The 20,223-nt window shown below is 42.9% G+C and overlaps 1 protein-coding gene across 2 annotated transcripts in view; it reads right to left on the bottom strand.

Moving 5' to 3' along the window:
• Window positions 1–20,223, bottom strand: part of LOC122929552 (uncharacterized protein HI_0077-like) — a 51,582-nt gene that overhangs the window by 6,518 nt on the left and 24,841 nt on the right. For both annotated transcript variants that reach the window (XM_044283167.1, XM_044283166.1), the window contains exons 2-10: window positions 17,439–17,524; window positions 17,226–17,344; window positions 11,074–11,176; window positions 10,462–10,562; window positions 10,177–10,326; window positions 3,926–4,093; window positions 3,775–3,844; window positions 3,343–3,421; window positions 2,997–3,150 (exon numbers count right to left, since the gene is read on the bottom strand). In XM_044283167.1, coding sequence (XP_044139102.1) covers window positions 2,997–3,150; window positions 3,343–3,421; window positions 3,775–3,844; window positions 3,926–4,093; window positions 10,177–10,326; window positions 10,462–10,562; window positions 11,074–11,176; window positions 17,226–17,344; window positions 17,439–17,463 — 969 coding nt within the window. In that variant the 5' untranslated portion in view covers window positions 17,464–17,524. The remainder of the gene's footprint in view (window positions 1–2,996; window positions 3,151–3,342; window positions 3,422–3,774; window positions 3,845–3,925; window positions 4,094–10,176; window positions 10,327–10,461; window positions 10,563–11,073; window positions 11,177–17,225; window positions 17,345–17,438; window positions 17,525–20,223) is intronic.

Raw genomic sequence — 20,223 nt, 5'->3', positions numbered from 1 at the left:
TTTTTCTCTGCTAATGAAAAATATTTTTTCTTCTCCTATTTTTCTTTGTTGAAACCTAGGTGCATCTTGTAAGGCGAAAAATATGGTGACTTGAGTGCAAATGTATAGTTTGTGGTTCCTGGTAGTCATACGTTTTCTTTTTGGGCTCTTTGTGTCTGTAAGGTTGGCCACCCCTGCAATAGATGGTATAAATTGATAGTCGATACGTGTGCTAGATTTAGGGTGGGTTCACATCTGCTTTCTGGATTCCGTTATGGCTTTTCGTTATAACATGGTTATAACGGAAAATAGCGGAATCCATGAGACGGACGTCAAAAACCAGGACGGATCCGTTCTGCTGCCCATAGACTTGTATTAGGACGGAAGTGAAAACGGAAGCCTTTATAAGGCATTCTGTTTTTAGCCGTCTTAATAGAAGTCTATGGGCAGCAGAACGGATCCATCCTGGTTTTTGACGCCCATCTCATGGATTCCGTTATTTTCCGTTAAAACGGAAAGCCATAACGGAATCCAGAACGCAGATTGTCGGGCATATTCATATCTGCACATTAAGGTCTGACAATATTAGAACCAAAATGGAGATTCACATTACCTTTAAGAGGCCAAACTCTCTGCTGGAATAAGCCAGAGAAGGAATGGTCACTGGCATACAATGTATATTGTTTTAAAAGTTATTGCCAACAGATGTGGTATCTTAGAGATTGTAATGGGTCTCACATGAACTGTCTTAACTACCGGGGTCATGAGAGGTTATTGCTTAAAAACACTGGTTTCTCTAAACATATCAGTCTGAGGAACAATGGGTGTTATATAGCTAAGCTATGATCTAATAAGAGACATCCATAAAACACATCTGGTGTGGAATGGGTATCTTTTCGTATGTATATATATATATATATTCCTGTGTGCATTTATTTAGCGTTTGAACTTGTTAATGATTCATATATAATAAGCAATATTAAGTATTATAACCAGACATTATTAATGTATCTTTTTGTATTGTATCTCATTGAGGGGATATAGCAAGTTGTTGTTTTCTTCTCTTAAGAAGGGTCTATTCAGAGGAGCTGAGGGTATTTCAAACATCATTATTCAAATAGCTGTGACAATTAGGTGTATACAAACCAGGGCAAAAGCTAGAAGTTTATGGTTCTCTTATCTGACCATAAATAAGATGGTCTGTTAACTGTCAAAATGGATCCATGGTGTCTGGGAAAGTGATCCTAAAGTGTCAGAAAGAATACCTCCTAATTGATTTAAGTTGGGAGAGACCAAAGGTTAAGAGGTGTAATAAAGCCAGATATATATGTTAATTCTTAAAATTGCTATATGATACAACAGTGCCATCAAGTGGTAGATGGGCAGAAGCTTTTCAAAAATGCCAATAAAATGACATCATACCCATGATTACCATACGTCACACCCACCTTATCTAATTGGAAATCCCTAATCCAAGAGGGGATGGGCATAGATAAGGATTAGGATATCTGAACCAGTTTTTGGGGAAGAAAAAAAACTAAGATCACTTGAAAAATCACTTGGGACAAAGAGGACTGGAGCCAAACATCACTTGGAACTTCTTCAGGGAGAACACTTGGGAATTCATTCATCAGCATCACTTCACACGTCAGGAACGTACCTTAGGACGGGATAGATCTGAATCTTGGAAAGCTGGGTCCCTTCTAAAAGCTCTTTATCCCAAAGCCAGGGGTAATGTATGATCTATTTTACTTGCAGTAATTATAAATCGCTCCAATTGGCATATAGTTGAGACCCCATTATTAGTGGGTCTATAGTGTTAAAACAATAATTTTATGGGAAATTTTAATGAACGTGCACATCATTAGAATTTCTGTAATATTGCTATCAGAGTGAAATCTCTGATCGGATTTTATTATCCGTAGTTAGGTCAACGGGCGTATTTATAAGGTGTCTCTTACTGCCATATTCTCTGATTGAGCATAAGGGATTTTCCACAGATTCATTTCTATTGTTTTTTTTTTTTTTTTGTTGTTGTTGTTGCATTATAATATTTTGATTACCAGTATATTAATCGGTAATAATTTGATAAAAAGGAAAAGTAGTATTGTATTGTACTTAAGTCAGCCTGTAAACGGTGGAGCACCATCTTATGGTCAATTTTGATATATCTTTGTATTCATTTGTATGCCATTTGTACTGCTTGTATTTATAATAAATTATATTTTGTATAATTAATTGCACCCTGTTTCATTAGCTGCACAAATTAACTTTAGATCTCATCAATAAAAGAACTGGCGTTTATATGTCCGCCAATTAAATTTCCATTTTTATTTTTTTTATTTTTCATAAAAAAATATGAAATCATAATTTTTATAATTTCATATTTTTATATATGATAAATACCCGACAAGATGTCAACCCACCCTTACTCTCCAGCATCAGCCACCTTGATTTTTAGAGTGTCTATTGAACATTTACACAGCTGGATGCTAGAAAGGATTAGTAAATCTGCCCCAATGTTTTCTGCTAGAAGCAATACTTCCGCAGAACATGACGTGATGAAGCATTCATACATTACATTTGTAAACACCATCCACATCGAATTTCTGTAAATTGTTGCAGATTTTTAGTGCGGAAGGGATCCAACTGCTGAGACCCACAGTGATCTTGGTGCTGCCCCCCTTCCCATCAGGGCGGTGGTCTTGAACATGTAGTAACTCTCCCATACAGTAAAAAGTTAAAAATACTGAGCAGTTTGTTTTTGAATTTACCCTTGGTCTTGCAGCCTACCTCTTGGGATTGTGAGGGTTCCTTCAGTTGGACCCCTACCGATCAGACATTTACGACATAACCAAATCAGTATGCTATTAAAAAAGTTTTAAAGCACTAAGCACATATTGTCAACCATTGGCGGTATACAAAAGGACCCCACAAGCAACCAAATATCCAGGCATTTCATCTCAAGCAGGCACACCATAGGAGAACAGGCCATCCATTAGATCTGAGCCTCTTACCCGCTGCTCCTTGTCACATATGTACGTGAACCACTTCAGGCCTGCCGCCACATGGGTGATCTCGTCTGTATAAATGACTTCTAAAACCTGAGCTGAACTGTCATCTCCCTGTGCCAAAAATCTTTGCAGCGTCTGGGGGTGGACATCTAGACCTCTTTCAAAGATAAAGAACTACAGGGTTAATATATGTTAGTGTACATCACAGTCAGGGACATCTCATGTGGCCTGTGCATCACACAGACTGCACTAGTGAATGGAGGCAAAGCTAACAATCGTGGGGGAGCACCTGCTATAGGCGATTCCCACTCGCTGGTGTTAGGATGGCTTCACATTTGCAGCTTATTACCTGGCTTCATGGACCATATGTACAATAGCCAACCGTCCAAGTAAGTCATGTGCTGTATCTGAAGCAGACTGCCACAAGCCTGCAAAGATATCCATGGTCATAGGAGTCTGTGCACAAAATACTGATAAGGCTCCATTCACACGTCTGCAAATGGGTCCGCATCCGTTCCGCAATTTTGCAGAACAGGTGCGGACCTATTCATTCTCTATAGGGACGGAATGGATACGGACAGCACACAGTGTGCAGTCCGCATCTGCATTTGCTGAGCGCAGCCCCGATCTTCGGGTCCGCAGCTCCGCAAAAGATAGACCATGTCCTATTCTTGTCTGCAGCTTGCGGACAAGAATAGGCATTTCTATAGGGGTGCCGGATCCGCAACACACCACAGACGTGTGAATGGAGCCTTACTGATCCACTGATGCATGTTCTCACCATTGTGCACAGGTAGATCTCCAAAATGACTGCCCAGGTCCACAAGCCGCTTCTCCAGCAAGCAGTAATGCTAAGGAAGACAAGCCATCATAAGTTATTTGCATCACATGAGAAAAGATTTCCAGCATTATGCATTACAAGAGTTACAAACCTTTGCTTCATCACCAGCAACTTTCACAAAATCTGAGAAGAATTCTTTTGGAAGCCTCTCACCGGTCTGCAGTTCAAAGGTAGCAAAGCGGGTAATGATGTCCCAGGACAAGTCTATTGCCCATTGCTCGATGTTTGCCAGGGAGTGCAGCAATGCTACTCTACTGGCCTAGGAGGCAAACATACAGAACAATTGTTAGAAAAATGCCAGATTAGACTAAATTATGTGACTACTCTTCATTCTTTAGGGATCTTAAAAACTCCCCCACATGCTCCCTTAGACAGGGAAGGGATTTGTCCTGATAATACAGACAATTCCTTTAATATGGCATCCCATAATGCACCCTTCAGAGTGATTATCTGGCACAAACTGTCCTGATGCTGAATTAATCCGTTAGGGCTCGTTCACATGAACGTGTGCTGCTCGTTTCCGTATTGCGGACCACATTTGCGGATCCGCAATACACGGCACCGTTCCGTGGCACGGATGCGGACCCGTTCATTTCAATGGGTCCGCAAATCCGGAACAGAAGCACTACGGAGTGCTTTCTAGGGTTCCATTCCGTGCTTCCGCACCACTTGTTCTATCTTTTTGCGGAACGGAGGGATCGCGGACCCATTCAAGTGAATGGGTCTGCGTTCCCCATGCACCTGCCCCACGGACAGTGCCCGTGCATTGCGGACCGCAATTTGCCGGTCGTGTGAACGAGCCCTTAGAGGGGTGTTCCAGGGTGTATCCTTAAGCCTCATTCACACATCAGTGTTTTGGTCAGTGATTTCTATCAGTGATTGTGAGCCAAAACCAGGAGTGGAGCCTCCACAGACCTAAGATATAAGGGAAAGATCTGCACCTGTTCTGTGTTTAGAGCTGCACCTGGTTTTGGCTCGAAACTACTGACCGAACACTGATGTGTAAATGAGGCATTAGGATAGGATATCAATATCTAATCGGGGAGGATCCGACACCCTGCACCCCTGCTGATCAGCTGTTTCAGAGTAGCTCTGGAATAAAAAAAAAAAAAAAAAAAATTCACAACTCCATCTACTTCGTAGTAGACACGATGGCAGCACAACTCCCTTTACTGCAATGGGAGCAGTGCAGCAGTGACCAGCCCTGTCCTATGCCGAAGCTACTGGAGAACCGAGTGTCAGACCCCCCTGTCTAGTTTGGGATTTAAAAGGGAACCTGTCGTCTTGAATATGCTATTTAAACTGCCTATAGTACCATATTCGTGTGCTTAAAGGGAACCTGTCACCGGGATTTTGTGTATAGAGCTGAGGACATGGGCTGCTAGATGGCCGCTAGCACATCCGCAATACCCAGTCCCCATAGCTCTGTGTGCTTTTATTGTGTAAAAAACCCGATTTGATACATATGCAAATTAACCTGACATGAGTCCCGTCCCTGAGATGTGTCCTGTATGTGAGGCGAGTCAGGGACAGGACTCATCTCAGGTTAATTTGCATATGTATAAAATCATATTTTTTACACAATAAAAGCACACAGAGCTATGGGGACTGGGTATTGCGGATCTAGCAACCCATGTCCTCAGCTCTATACCCAAAATCCCGGTGACAGGTTCCCTTTAAGGAGCTTTTTGTGGTTTTCTAACTAGTAAATGTGCTGAAAATTTTCCTCCTGCCATATGCAAATAAGCCTGCTCAAGTCAAGGAGGCTAGCGTTTTGCTCCTCCAAATCAAGGTTTCCCTGTCCGCCCCGCGTCTCCTGCAGCTTGATTTAGGTGATTTCAGGCAGGGAATGTCTTCACCGGGGCTCACGGAATCTTGCGCAGGCTCCATTGCTGTACTCTCTTGCTGATACAACCACATTCACTTGGCATGCAGGGGATCTAATGAAACCTGGGGGTGATGTTCCCTGCCCGAGAGAACGTCAATCAAGATGCAGGAGATGAGGGGCGGGCAGGGAAACCTTAACCTGGAGGAGTAAACAGCCGGCCTCCTTGACTTGAACAGACTCATTTGCATATGACTGCACGCGTTGCGGGTTTTTCCACGCGGGTTTCGTGCAGAAAAAACGCAGCATATTACAGAACCAGCAAAGTGTATGAGATTATACAGATCTCATGTACACTTTGCAGATTTTATTCTGTGCAGAAATTGACCTGCTTTGCGGATCTGCAGCATGTCAATTATGTTTGCACTTTTAACTGCGGATTTCTCCTTTTTTTTAATGGAAGGGCGAGATCTGCGGCAAAACCACCTTAAATCTGCACCAAAAACCGCTGTTAGAAATTGCGGATTTTGGTGCGGATATGCTGCAGAAACGCATATAAATCTGCACAGAAATTGTGTAGATCTTATGTGCATTCACCCGCACCTGTGTGCAGGTGGCCTAAAGGTACTTCCAGAGCTCCATGAGCGCGTGGGTAGTTTAAGCTACTTTCACAGGGGATCTCAAAACCACAGCAAAGCGCTTCCGTTCGGATAATACAAACGGCTGCAACCCCTAAGAATGGATCTGGTTGTATTATATCAAAAATGAAGAATTCGGATCTGACACTAAAACCAAGTCAATGGCCGCCGGATCTTTTTTTTTTTATCCAGCACAATTGACTTACAGATGTGAAAGTAGCCTAAAATGGCGTATCCAAGGGGACAGGTTTTCTTTAAAGAGGTTGTCAGTTTTTGTAATATTGATGACTTAGTTACTTTAAAACCCCCAGCAAAATCCACCAGAATTTTGTGCCATGCGGTATAAATAAGCAGTTTTATTCTATGGATTGTTATAAGTGCAGTGGTACCAAGGTTTTTTTTATGGTGAATTTGCTTCAAAATATATTTTTTTGGGGGGTGAAGGGGAGCTTTATTTTTTACTAATGTTTATTAAACTTTTCATTTTTTAAACAATGATTGCTTGATCACTTTTACCCTGTTTTAGAGGGTTTTATTGCACTGACAGGCAGCCTATTAGCCCATGCCTCTAGCAGGGCCTAGAAGGTTGATATGGATAGCAAACATGGAAGTGGAAGCTAATGGGCTAACAGAAACCTTCTGTGAAAAACACCTTAGACGCCAGTGTCACTATTGACTGCAACATCTGAGATGTGAAACAGTGATATCAGTGGTTCCTCTGATCTCCACCATTACAGCGAGGCTACACTGTGTATTACAGCCATTGCACAGCTCCTGATCACACGAGCGCACGTTTTTCCTGTGAGAATTTTACTGTCCCATTATGTTAGGGAGATAAAGTCCTGATCAAAAGTTTAAGACCACTTGAAAAATGGCAAAAAATCATATTTAGCATGGCTGGATCTTAACAAGGTTCCAAGTAGAGCTTCAACATGCAACAAGAAGAAATGGGAGTGAGACAAAACATTTTTTGAGCATTCAATTTAATAAAAACAACTAATAAACTGAAACAGGCTTTTTTTCAGCTGATCAAAAGTTTAGGACCACACCTCCCAAAAAAAACTAAACCCCCCAAAAGAGAAATCTAACTTCCAAACATGAACTCAGTAATGAGTAGCTCCGCCGTTATTGTTGATCACTTTTAAAATTTGTTTCGGCATGCTTGATGCAAGTGTTTCCATGAGGTGAGTGGGAACATTTCTCCAAGTGGTAAAGACGGCCGCATGAGGGCCATCTATTGTCTGGAACTGTTGTCCATTTTTGTAAACTTCCCTTGCCATCCATCCCCAAAGGTTCTCAATTGGATTTAGATCAGGGGAACACGCAGGATGGGCCAAAAGAGTGATGTTATTCTCCTGGAAGAAGTCCCTCGTCCTGCGGGCATTGTGTACTGTAGCGTTGTCCTGTTGAAAAACCCAGTGGATACCACACAGACGAGGGCCCTCAGTCATGAAGAATGCTCTCTGCAACATCTGGACATAGCCAGTGGCCGTTTGACGCCCCTGCACTTCCTGAAGCTCCATTGTTCCACTGAAGGAAAAAGCACCCCAGACCATTATGGCGCCCCCTCCACTGTGGCGCGTAGAAAACATCTCAGGTGGTATCTGCTTGTCATGCCAGTAATGTTGGAAACCATCAGGACCATCAAGCTTAAATTTTTTCTCATCAAAGAATAAAACTTTCTTCCACCTTTGAATGTCCTATGTTTGGTGCTCTCCAAACGAGCAGTTCTGTGGCGTTCAAGGAGACGAGGTCTTTGAAGACGTTTTTTGTTTTTGAAGCCCTTCAGTCTCAGATGCCGTCTGATGGTTATGGGGCTGCAGTCAGCACCAGTAAGGGCCTTAATTTGGGTCGAGGATCATCCAGCGTCTTGACGGACAGCCAATTGGATCCTCCGGCTCAGTGCTGATGACATTTTGTTTGGGTCTTCCACTTGACTTTTTTGTTCCATAACCCTCAGGATCATTTAAGAAATTCCAAATGACTGTCTTACTGCGTCCCACCTCAGCAGCGATGGCGCGCTGTGAGAGACCCTGCTTATGCAGTTCAACAACCCAACCATGTTCAAAAAGGGAGAGTTTTTTTGCCTTTGCCATCACAACGTGTGACTACCTGACAGAAAATGAGAATGAATCCACATCTTTGCACTGGTCCTAAACTTTGGATCAGCTGAAAAACAGCCTGTTTCAGTTTAATCGTTGTTTTCATTAAATTTAATGCTCAAAAAATGTTTTGTCTCACTCTCATTTCTTCTTGTTGCATGTTGAAGCTCTACTTGGAACCTTGTTAAGATCCAGCCGTGCTAAATATGATTTTTTGCCATTTTTCAAGTGGTCTTAAGCTTTTGATCAGGACTGTATACTGTAGCTGCAACAGACAACACTTTAGTGTAAAATCCCTAAAAGGCAATTTTCTTTATCTAAGACACTGACCCAGAAGATTTGTCTGAACCACCAGGTGGAATGCGTCTTATGAAAACAAATTCCGTGTTACCATGGGGACTAAAATAGTTACCGTTCCACAGAAATTTTATAAGTGCTACATGAATCATAGACAGTTCTTTGGATATTGTGGAAATGGAAATTAAAATGTATAACATTTTTTTAAATGGATGTAATCTGCTTATCAGAAACCACTGACTACGAGAATTTATCTGGGCCTAGGCCCCACAAAATAAAAGATAAATAAATACACAGTATCTAATTTTTTCCTAACTGCTCAAATCCATATTTCACCTATAGAAGGCACCATTACACAACTTATTGTTACTGTGAACAATATTTAAAAAAAAAAAAAAAAAAAAAAAAAAAAAAGGTGGACTTCTATTCCCCAGATAATATTCGAAGCCACCGTAGGCAGTAGTGTTATCTACAATAATGGAAGATACATATTTATTTTTACTAATTAAAGGCAGATACAGAAACATCAATTTTCTAATCGGTTCACAGACTTTCTTTAGAAATACTTAGAGACTCTCTATTGACTTCTATGGAAAGTGTTGTGGGCATGCTTTGTAGCCTGTGCATATGTCACTGTGCAGGGAGGGGGAGATGGCGAGATGGTGTGCTGCAACTATCACAGCTTCTTCCAGCTAATAATAAAGGTGTTGCCGTTCACTGTAATCCTGCCTGAAAGTGATCCCCAGAGAACAGGAAGTGTCAGCCTGTGTGAAAACTTCATGATTTCAGGGTGTTTTTTCTTTTATTGAAACAATATGGCTTTTTTGAACAATAGATTCACTTCACCTTCTTTATTTTTAATTATCTATTTCTGTGAGCCATCTCTCATTTATTAAAAATTCACTGCTGGGATACGCAATACACATAGTTGCATTTATAACCAGTGTTCACATACTTGCAATGATTAGAATCCTCAAGTATATGGCATTCTACTCTGTGTACCATCTGAATAAAGCACAGCGCAATGCTGTCAGACACTCCCACAGGATAGGTGAGAAATAGCTGACTGTTAAGGGCCCCGCCACGATCACTAGAACAGGCATTACATGCCCCCCATTAATCCGCACTCAGGAGTTTGAATGACATGGTGGTCCAGTGTCTAAGAAATCAATGGAAATGATGGAGCCAAATACAGCTCTTTCTGTCAGTCCCATAGACATTGCATGGAATGACATGGCTCAGGTTCGGCTGAAGCTCATTTCAACCCCTCACACTTACTGCAGAGGTGCAGTTAATAGGAAGAAGTGGCTTGGAACCCCTGTTCTAGTGATCAGTGGTGGGACCTTCAGTGATCAGACATTTATCACCTATCTGTTGTGAGAAAAACCCTTTAATACACTCCCTGTAAAACAAGGCATTGCTTATATAGCCAGGTTCTCAGAGGTGAAACAAAAAAGCTCAAGAAATCAACCTGTCTCACCAGTGTGCCTCCCTTGCCTCTCTTGATTCGGCCTGGCTGTACTATGGTGAGGTTCTCTTTGCGGCTCGGCTGGACAGGGGGTTCCGCGTGTCCAATTTCTGTAATTCTCCCTGAGTTCCACAACTCTTGTGCTTGATGAGTCAGTTTAGCCTGGGGAGAACACCACACTTATGTACTGCCTCTACACAAAATAAAATATAAAAGTAATAGTAACAATCGCATTCTGCCACGCAGACTAGTGGACTCTTATGATGGACAGCAATTTTTTCACATTTGCAGCCGCACCTTCTCTTCTGGATCTGGAGTGCAAAGGATTTTGCTGGCCCAGAAGGTCAAGGAACATTCATCACCTATGGCTTGTGTGCTTCCAGTAGCCTCAGTGTTACCTATAAAACATATTACCTGTATGTTAGTGCTGATACTACAACCTAGGTTTGAGGGAACTCGACTGCTGACTACTGAGCATGGTTCAAAGGGAAATCCACTCAAAATGCTTTTGTGATATCACAGATACATAAGATTCATATGTGTTATTGGACGACCACTGATGTACAGAATGTAAGTACCTAATCCCTCTTTGGCCCCATTTAGAGATTTCTGTTACATGAAATCTGACGCAACATGATAAGTTAAGTATGATGCTGGCAGTACCAGTTTAAAGGGGTCATGGAGGCACACTCTCCCACTAAATATGACATGCATACTAATGGATGGGGGTTGGGCAGTTGTTAAGGCAAGCATTCGACACCCAGCAATTATTGTGCACATGACCTAGAATACTAACAGATGCACCCGGTGCACCATACTCATCCGCCCATTGTGTGGTGCTGGCTCTGCCTGCACAACTCTTTTAGTTGCCATTACAGACAATGTACAAGGTCATCAAAATGCTCATACCTGGCTGTTTAGGCTGAGTTATCTTCCAAGGGTTAAGAGATAATGCATTCTGCGTCTGGATATAAACTTTCCCTTCACAAACTTTCACTTCATACACTTGGTTCTAAAATCACAAAATTTTAAATAATTAGTTAAAGTAGGAATCCAGCTGGCCTAACCACCATCACCGATCCACTATCGCACCACAAATCTAGCAAATGTGATGTGAAGATTTAAAGGGGTTCTTTGGACTACAGATATTGATGACCTATCCTGTGGTGGGGAACAGACACCAGGCACCGATCAGCTGTTTTGGGCAGTCATGGTGCCAGAAACTAACAGTGTACAAAGGGGAAGCAGAGGGCTCCATGGACTGTGTACCAGAGTACTGAAACTCAGCTCCCATTCACTTGAATGGGGGCTGAACTGCAGTACCTGGACATGGCCACTACATGGTGTATGGAGCGGTCTACTTTAACATGTGTACACTGTATATTTTCCAGCACTGAGACATTTGATCGGTAAGGGTGATGGGTGTCAGACGCCCCACTGATCTGATAAGTGACCAATATCTGTAGCTTGGAGAATCCATAAACTTTTTTTTAAAGAAATGTTGTTTTTATTGCTAAATTCATACAACTTAATGCGTTCTATGTCTCATAACTGTTATGCTGTCTTTTCTTATATTATGGGGTTCACTATCAAAGACACAATAAAAAATGTTATTTGAAAAATCCCCCTTACCCTTGGATTTCTGCCACAGATTTGCATTTGTAGACGTTGCAGATCTGCATGCGGATTTAGCCCTATTCAAAGAGGTTAATCCACAGAAACCATGGCAAGAATGTGACCTTTTTTTTCCATCAACACAAATTTCAAATTCACCAGTGGTAAGGTCCTTGTTATATGAACTAAAACAATGGGAAGCTTATATTAAAGAGGTCATCCAAGACCTATAATGCCCCCCCATATTCCGGGACCCTCACAGAGGTTGTACTTACCTCGCTCCCTGGCACCTGCATTGCTTCTGATCCAGGCACAACCGGCGCTGCATCCCCCCGTTGCGTGAACAAAAACATCCAGCGTTTGGGGGGAGCAGCCAATAGCAGGCAGCAACGAGCCTCCTTAGCGTCACTCACGAGGATGACCAGGAACCCCCCCTCCCGCTCCGAATGTTTTCATCCGCGCGACAGGGAGATGCAGCGGTGGCCGCGCCAGCATCAGAAGTGACGCGAGTGCCGGGGAGCAAGGCAAGTGCAATCTGTGTTAGGGTGCCCAGGCATATGGGGGGCATTATAGGCCTTGGATAACCCTTTTAAAGAGTTAAATAGAATGTATGCTCACCTGTTTTATCCTTTTCTTCTTCCTGCGCTCCAGTCCTCACTGCTGCTATTTTGTTATGGCTGCAGTGGTGAGGTTTTGTGCACACAGGTCACTGCTGCAGCCAATAACTAACCTCAGCAGAGATGTCCTGTGCACGGCTGAGGTCACCGCTGCAGCCAAGAAGATGACATCAGCAGCAGGAGGACCGAAGCACAGCGCTCTAAGAAACAGATTTTAGGCCTGAGTTTTTATATAACTCCGACAACCCCTTTAAAGAGGACCTTTCACCGATTATTACACTGTGAACTAAGTATACAGACATGTAGAGCGGCGCCCGGGGATCTCACTGCACTTACTATTACCCCCGGGCGCCGCTCTGTTCTCCTGCTATGGCCTCCGGTATCTCCGCTCACTAAGTTATAGTAGGCGGAGTCTGCCCTTGTTCTTCTGTAGCGCTGGCCAATCGCATTGCAGAGCTCACAGCCTGGGAGAAAATAACCTCCCAGGCTGTGAGCTCTGCGCTGCGATTGGCCAGCACTAGAGCAGAACAAGGGCAGACTCCGCCTACCATAACTTAGTGACTGAAATCTCCGCCTACTATAACTTAGTGAGCGGACATACCGGAGGGCATAGCAGGAGAACAGAGCGGCGCCCAGGGATAATAGTAAGTGTAGGGAGATCCCCCGGCACCGCTCTACATGTCTGTATACTTAGTTCACATTGTAATAATCGGTGAAAGGTCCTCTTTAAGTGTGGAAGGCAAGCCATAATCCTCATCAATAATCCACTGTGGGAATATGACCTAAAGGACATATTGATACAGGACTGGATATACAGTTGCAAGAAAATGTATGTGAACCCTTTGGAATGATATGGATTTCTGCACAAATTGGTCATAAAATGTGATCTGATCTTCATCTAAGTCACAACAATAGACAATCACAGTCTGCTTAAACTAATAACACACAAAGAATTAAATGTTACCATGTTTTTATTGAATACACTATGTAAACATTCATAGTGCAGGTGGAAAAAATATGTGAACCCCTAGACTAATGACATCTCCAAGACCTAATGGGAGTGAGGTGTCAGCCAACTGGAGTCCAATCAATGAGATGAGATTGGAGGTGTTGGTTACAGCTGCCCTGCCCTATAAAAAACACACAGCAGTTCTGGGTTTGCTTTTCACAAGAAGCATTGCCTGATGTGAATGATGCCTCGCACAAAAGAGCTCTCAGAAGACCTACGATTAAGAATTGTGGACTTGCATAAAGCTGGAAAGGGTTATACAAGTATCTCCAAAAGCCTGCTGTTCATCAGTCCACGGTAAGACAAATTGTCTATAAATGGAGAAAGTTCAGCACTGCTGCTACTCTCCCTAGGAGTAGCCATCCTGTAAAGATGACTGCAAGAGCACAGCGCAGACTGCTCAATGAAGTGAATAAGAATCCTAGAGTGTCAGCTAAAGACTTACAAAAGTCTCTGGCATATGCTAACATCCCTGTTAGTGAATTCACGATACGTAAAACACTAAACAAGAATGGATTTCATGGGAGGATACCACAGAGGAAGCCACTGCTGTCCAAAAAAAACATTGCTGCATGTTTACAGTTTGCACAAGAGCACCTGCATGTTCCACAGCAGTACTGGCACAATATTCTGTGGAGAGATGAAACCAAAGTTGAGTTGTTTGGAAGAAACACACAACACTATGTGTGGAGAAAAAGAGGCACAGCACACCAACATCAAAACCTCATCCCAACTGTGAAGTATGGTGGTGGGGGCATCATGGTTTGGGGCTGCTTTGCTGCGTCAGGGACTTGATGGATTGCTATCATCAAAGGAAAAATGAATTCCCAAGTTTATCAAGACATTTTGCAGGAGAACTTAAGGCCATCTGTCCAACAGCTGAAGCTCAACAGAAGATGGGTGTTGCAACAGGACAACGACCCAAAGCATAGAAGTAAATCAACAACAGAATGGCTTAAACAGAAGAAAATACGCCTTCTGGAGTGGCTCAGTCAGAGTCCTGACGTCAACCCGATTGAGATCCTGTGGCATGACCTCAAGAAAGGGATTCACACCAGACATCCCAAGAATATTGCTGAACTGAAACAGTTCTGTAAAGAGGAATGGTCAAGAATTACTCCTGACCGTTGTGCACATCTGATCTGCAACTACAGGAAACGTTTGGTTGAAGTTATTGCTGCCAAAGGAGGTTCAACCAGTTATTAAATCCAAGGGTTCACATACTTTTTCCACCTGCACTGTGAATGTTTACATGGTGTGTTCAATAAAAACATGGTAACATTTAATTATTTGTGTGTTATTAGATTAATCAGACTGTGATTGTCTATTGTTGTGCCTTAGATGAAGATCAGATCACATTTTATGACCAATTTGTGCAGAAATCCATATCATTCCAAAGGGTTCACATACTTTTTCTTGCAACTGTATTTACAGTTATAGGAGTTGTGTCGGGTAAGGAGCAGTGCACTTCTGTGATCATCACGTGATGAGGAAAGATTTCTATCCACTCGAAATTAATGATAGAAAACCTTGGCTATGAAAATGTCTCTTTAGACCCAAGTCATAGTGAACATTTTGACCCCACAGGTGTTTTGAAAAAAAAATTAAAAAAAATTTCACAGCAGATGAAAGTGAAAATTTGAAGTTTTACACAGATATGCCATTTCAGTGCCCAATATGTTGTGCCCAGCATGTGCCATTGTGAAAAATAATCCTTATTATTATTATGCCGTCCTTCCTGGTTTTAAAAACCCTACATGTGGCCCTAATCTTTTGCTTGGCCATACCATAGGGCTCAGGAATGAAAGAGCACCATGACCATTTGAGGCCCAATATGGTGATTTACGCATTTGTGCTGACAACTGTAGAGGCCCTGGGCTGAAATAATAAATGGAACCACTGATAAGTGACCCAATTTCAGAAACTACACCCCCAAGGTGTGAGCATTTTGACCGCACAAGTGTTTGGCAGAAATGAATGAGCAGGGACTGTGCAAAATGAAAACTGCAAGTTTTCCACAGATTTCAGTGCCCAATATGCACACACCACACCCTTTAAATTGTTAGGCGGTTTTTACTGGGTACGGAAATGCCATAAACGTGGCTATAAACTGCTGTTTGGGTACATTGCAGGGAAGGGAAAGACCGCCTTTTGCAGCGCAGACTTTGATGGATTGGTTTACGGGCACCATGGTGCTTTTGCACAGCCTCTGGGGACCAGTACAGCCATCTTCTGAGAAACATACGTTTATTATTCAGTCGATGGAGCTGTGTGAGGGCTTAAAGGAAACCTGTCACCATGATTTTGCGCATATACATGGGCTGGGGACATGGGCTGCTAGATGGCCACTAGCACATCTGCAGTACCCAGTCCCCATAGCTCTCTGCGCTTTTATTGTGTTAAAAAAACGTTTTGATTGATATGCAAATTACCTGATACGAGTCCTGTAGCCGGAGATGAGTCAAGCGGAAAGGAGCCCAGCACCGCCCCGCGTCCTCCGAATCTCCTCCTTGCTGGCTGACGTCACAGAGCTGGAGCGCCGAAATCTCGCGATGCACGAGCTATCGCATGCGCAGTGTCGGCATCATGTTCATTCCCTGTACTGGCATCAACACAGGTAACGAACTACGCATGCGCTAGCTCGCGCATCGCGAGATTTCGGCGCTCCAGCTCTGTGACGTCAGCCAGCAAGGAGGAGATTCGGAGGACGCGGGGCGGTGCTGGGCTCCTTTCCGCTTGACTCATCTCTGGCTACAGGACTCATATCAGGTCATTTGCATATCAATCAGAACGTTTTTTTAACACAATAAAAGCGCAGAGATCTATGGGGCTGGGTACTGCAGATGTGCTAGCGGCCATCTAGCAGCCCATGGCCCCAGCTCTATGCGCAAAATCATGGTGACAGGTTTCCTTTAATCATTGTTCCAAGTGAGACAACTCCTTTAACAAGGGTGACTCTGTACGGGGACTAATTTTTGGGTTATCATCCCTCTCATTCAGTTTTTGTCAAAATCCCCATTGGTTTCACCCTCCAGGGATCTCCTTTTGTCAGTTCTCATATAAGGGGTTATTCTGCTGGGACTGGCAGATACAGCAGGGGCAGGGCTGTAACTGCCCCTGCACATGACTTACTAGTACGTCAAATGTTGGAAAGGGGTTAAAATGCCTTTTACAGGCGTCAAATATTGATGACCATCCTCAAGACAGCTATGGCCCTCTAGCGTGCACTGCGGCCCCCTCACAGCACACCAAGCACAGCGCCGTACAGTGTATAGTGGCTGTGCTTGGTATCGCAGCCCAGGCTCATTCACTTGAATGGGAACGAGCTGCACCTTTCCCATGTGGCTGAGGAGTGTGACCTCAAAGGCCTAGGAAGAGGACTCAGTGTTCACCGGAGCGCTGTGGCATCTTCTAAAAGCTGATCAGCAGGAGTGCCAGAAGTCGCATGCCCACCAATCAGATGTTGATGACCTACGGTGTGCTGAGGATAAGGCCTCATGCACACGACCGTTGTTGTGTTCCGTTAAGCGAAATGGGGTTCTGTTTCCGTGTGTCTGCCTTTATTTTTGGAGGACAACCAGACATAAAGTAAGGTAAAAAAAATGTCTAAGACAGGTTTGCCATGCAAATGATAGGAATAAAACGGATGCGGACGACAATCTTGTGTGCCTCTGCGTTTTTTTAGCGGTCCCATTGACTTGAATGGGTCCGCAAACAGTTTTCCGCGGACGAGAAAGTGTGCATGAGGCCTAAGTCATTGATATTTTACTCCCTGAAAACCTCTTTAAAGGTTCTATTTGTTCAATAGAAAATCATTGGACCTGTAATCCAGAGGTAGAGGAACCGTCATCCAAGCAGAATTCAAAGTAATGCCATGGACAGGTTAATGCCAGTCGCCCATCACAGAGCTCCTCTATGTCTCCTTGCTCCAATGGACCACCTAATGGAGGAGGACAAATACCATTCCATTACATAATAGCTGACACCAATTACAGCTCCATACAGATGTTAAATAACTAAATCTCATAGGGTACCTTCATGGGGACATGCTGAATCCATGGCGTAAAATTTACTATTTGTATGAATAAGGACCAAGTGCTCTCCATCCTCTGAATATAACCTTTAAAAAAATAAAAATAAAAAATGTTATTTAAAGTGTATATATATATATATATATATATATATATATATATATATATATATATAATATCCACGGCACTCCTCTGTAAAACGTGAAAAAAAGTGTATTTTATTCACATGTCAAGCAGCGACGTTTCGGTTCTCTCACAGAACCTTTCTCAAGTGAATTACAAAATGCAAAAATGTATACATCACATAATAAATCAACAATTGATGCATGTTTAAAGTCATTTGCAATCCCAGTGTTGTCTTGCAGCCTGTTCAGACTAGACACTAAGTCCATGTCAGCCAGATCTCCATTACAACGATTAAATCCTGTGGTATATCAGTGCCCATGATTGCATATAATAGTTACATACCTGTGTATCATTACGTGTACAATATTTCACGTGCTAACATAAAGTGCTATACATAATTAAATGGATTACACTTTTGTATACCCTGCACATGTAGAGGCACTCGTTATATATTTATTTACATTTAGTCAGAGACTACTAGTTGCATGCTCTTGACATGTGCATTCTTTATTGTTGGTATTTTATTTTATTTGATAAAATTTAACTTTTATTGGTTATTTATTTTAATAAATTGTGAGCACTTTCATCTAACCTACTGATCGGTGCAGACTGCCCGATCCCCTGAAGACGCCATGTATATGGCAAAACATGTCGGGGGGGCAGCGATTTAGGCTCCTTTCACACTAGCGTTCGCTGGTCCGCTCGTGAGCTCCGTTTGAAGGGGCTCACGAGCGGACCCGAACGCAGCCGTCCAGCCCTGATGCAGTCTGAATGGAGCGGATCCGCTCAGACTGCATCAGTCTGGCGGCGTTCAGCCTCTGCTCCGCTCGCCTCCGCACGGACAGGCGGACAGCTGAACGCTGCTTGCAGCGTTCGGGTGTCCGCCTGGCCGTGCGGAGGCGTGCGGATCCGTCCAGACTTACAATGTAAGTCAATGGGGACGGATCCGTTTGAAGATGCCACAATATGGCTCAATCTTCAAGCGGATCCGTCCCCTATTGACTTTACATTGAAAGTCTGGACGGATCCGTCCGAGGCTATTTTCACACTTAGCTTTTTTTAGCTAATATAATGCAGACGGATCCGTTCTGAACGGAGCCTCCGTCTGCATTATTACGATCGGATCCGTTCAGAACGGATCCGATCGAACGCTAGTGTGAAAGTAGCCTTAGTGTGAAAGCTACCGAGTAGCTATTAGGCAGCATAGGCAGTGACAGCGCCGCTATCAGAAACTGAGTCAAGGAATTGAACAAGTAACAGAGAGAGTGTCCAGTGAGCAGAAAAGTGTAGCGATTAAATAGCTACCATTATAGCAATCAAGCTCAGCAAATGTCACAAAGTGTTTGCAAATATATATACTGAAAAGCTAGCAAGCAGTGGCAGAGATAACAGTGCCATTACAGTTTAGAGAGCACATACAGAAGCCTCATTGTTTAAAGACAAATCAATAAATAATCCAGCACACTAAGGGTCTGCCGTGAGATTTTTAAGTCAGTAGGTTAGATGAAAGTGCTCACAATTTATTAAAATAAATAACCAATAAAAGTTAAATTTTATCAAATAAAATAAAATACCAACAATAAAGAATGCACATGTCAAGAGCAGGCAACTAGTAGTCTCTGACTAAATGTAAATAAATACATAATTAAAAACGCTTGGCCACAACATATGTAAAGACTCACAAGGGCATATCGCAGGCTGAACACTCCACAGAGGGCTGTAGAACGGGCACATACATGGCGCGCACCAGCCAGACGCACCAAAACCTGTGCGTCTTGCTAGTCGCAATGCGCATGCGCCGCCATCCCATGTGTCCGCTCACAGCCAGCGCCATCTTAAATAAAGGCAAACTGATGGGCAAATGAACAAGAATGCATAATTAAAGGGGAACATCAGAATCCACTACCACAAATAGACTGAGTAGATCGCATGCTGATCATTACCTCCACTGCCATGGTGCACGTCGCAGCACCCCCTTAGGGTGGTGGGATCACAGCATGCACACCGCAAATGGACGGATCCAATTATACATTTAACCCCTCGCGGGCATTAGTTTCTATGCAAACTATTCAGTCAAATACGCCCCAATAATAATACAATATGTTCAGCCGTTGTATGTCCATGTAATCCATCTTCTGTGACTGTTATCTTCACAACTACAAAACAATAATCATGACTGATAAATATTCAATCATTACGGTTATTTACCCAATAGTAATAAAAATATCAGTATATAAAATATAGTTAATTCACTTGTCATAATAAGCTGGAATATGTAAAAGGCAGGGTAATGGAATGGAACACCCTAAGGCCTCTTTCACACGGGCGTCATGTTTTTTGCCTGGATAAGATGCGGGTGCGTCGTTGGAAAATGTGCGATTTTTACGCGCAAGTGCAAAACATTTTAATGCGTTTTGCACGCGTGTAAGAAAAATCGGCATGTTTGGTACCCAAACCCGAACTTAGGTGTTGTGTAGATTGTATTATTTTCAGTTATAACATGGTTATAAGGGAAAATAATAGCATTCTTAAAACAGAATGCAAAGTAAATTAGGGATGGAGGGGTTAAATAATAAAATTTTAAAAAACATTTAACTCACCTTAATCCACTTGTTCGCGCAGCCCGGCTTTTCTTCTTTCTTCTGGATCTGGGTAAAGGACC

The sequence above is a fragment of the Bufo gargarizans genome, chromosome 2 (assembly GCF_014858855.1).
Source record: "Bufo gargarizans isolate SCDJY-AF-19 chromosome 2, ASM1485885v1, whole genome shotgun sequence".
Lineage (NCBI taxonomy): Eukaryota > Metazoa > Chordata > Amphibia > Anura > Bufonidae > Bufo > Bufo gargarizans.
The sequence above is the reverse complement of the archived record's forward strand: the minus strand, read 5'-3'. Positions and strand labels throughout refer to the sequence as shown.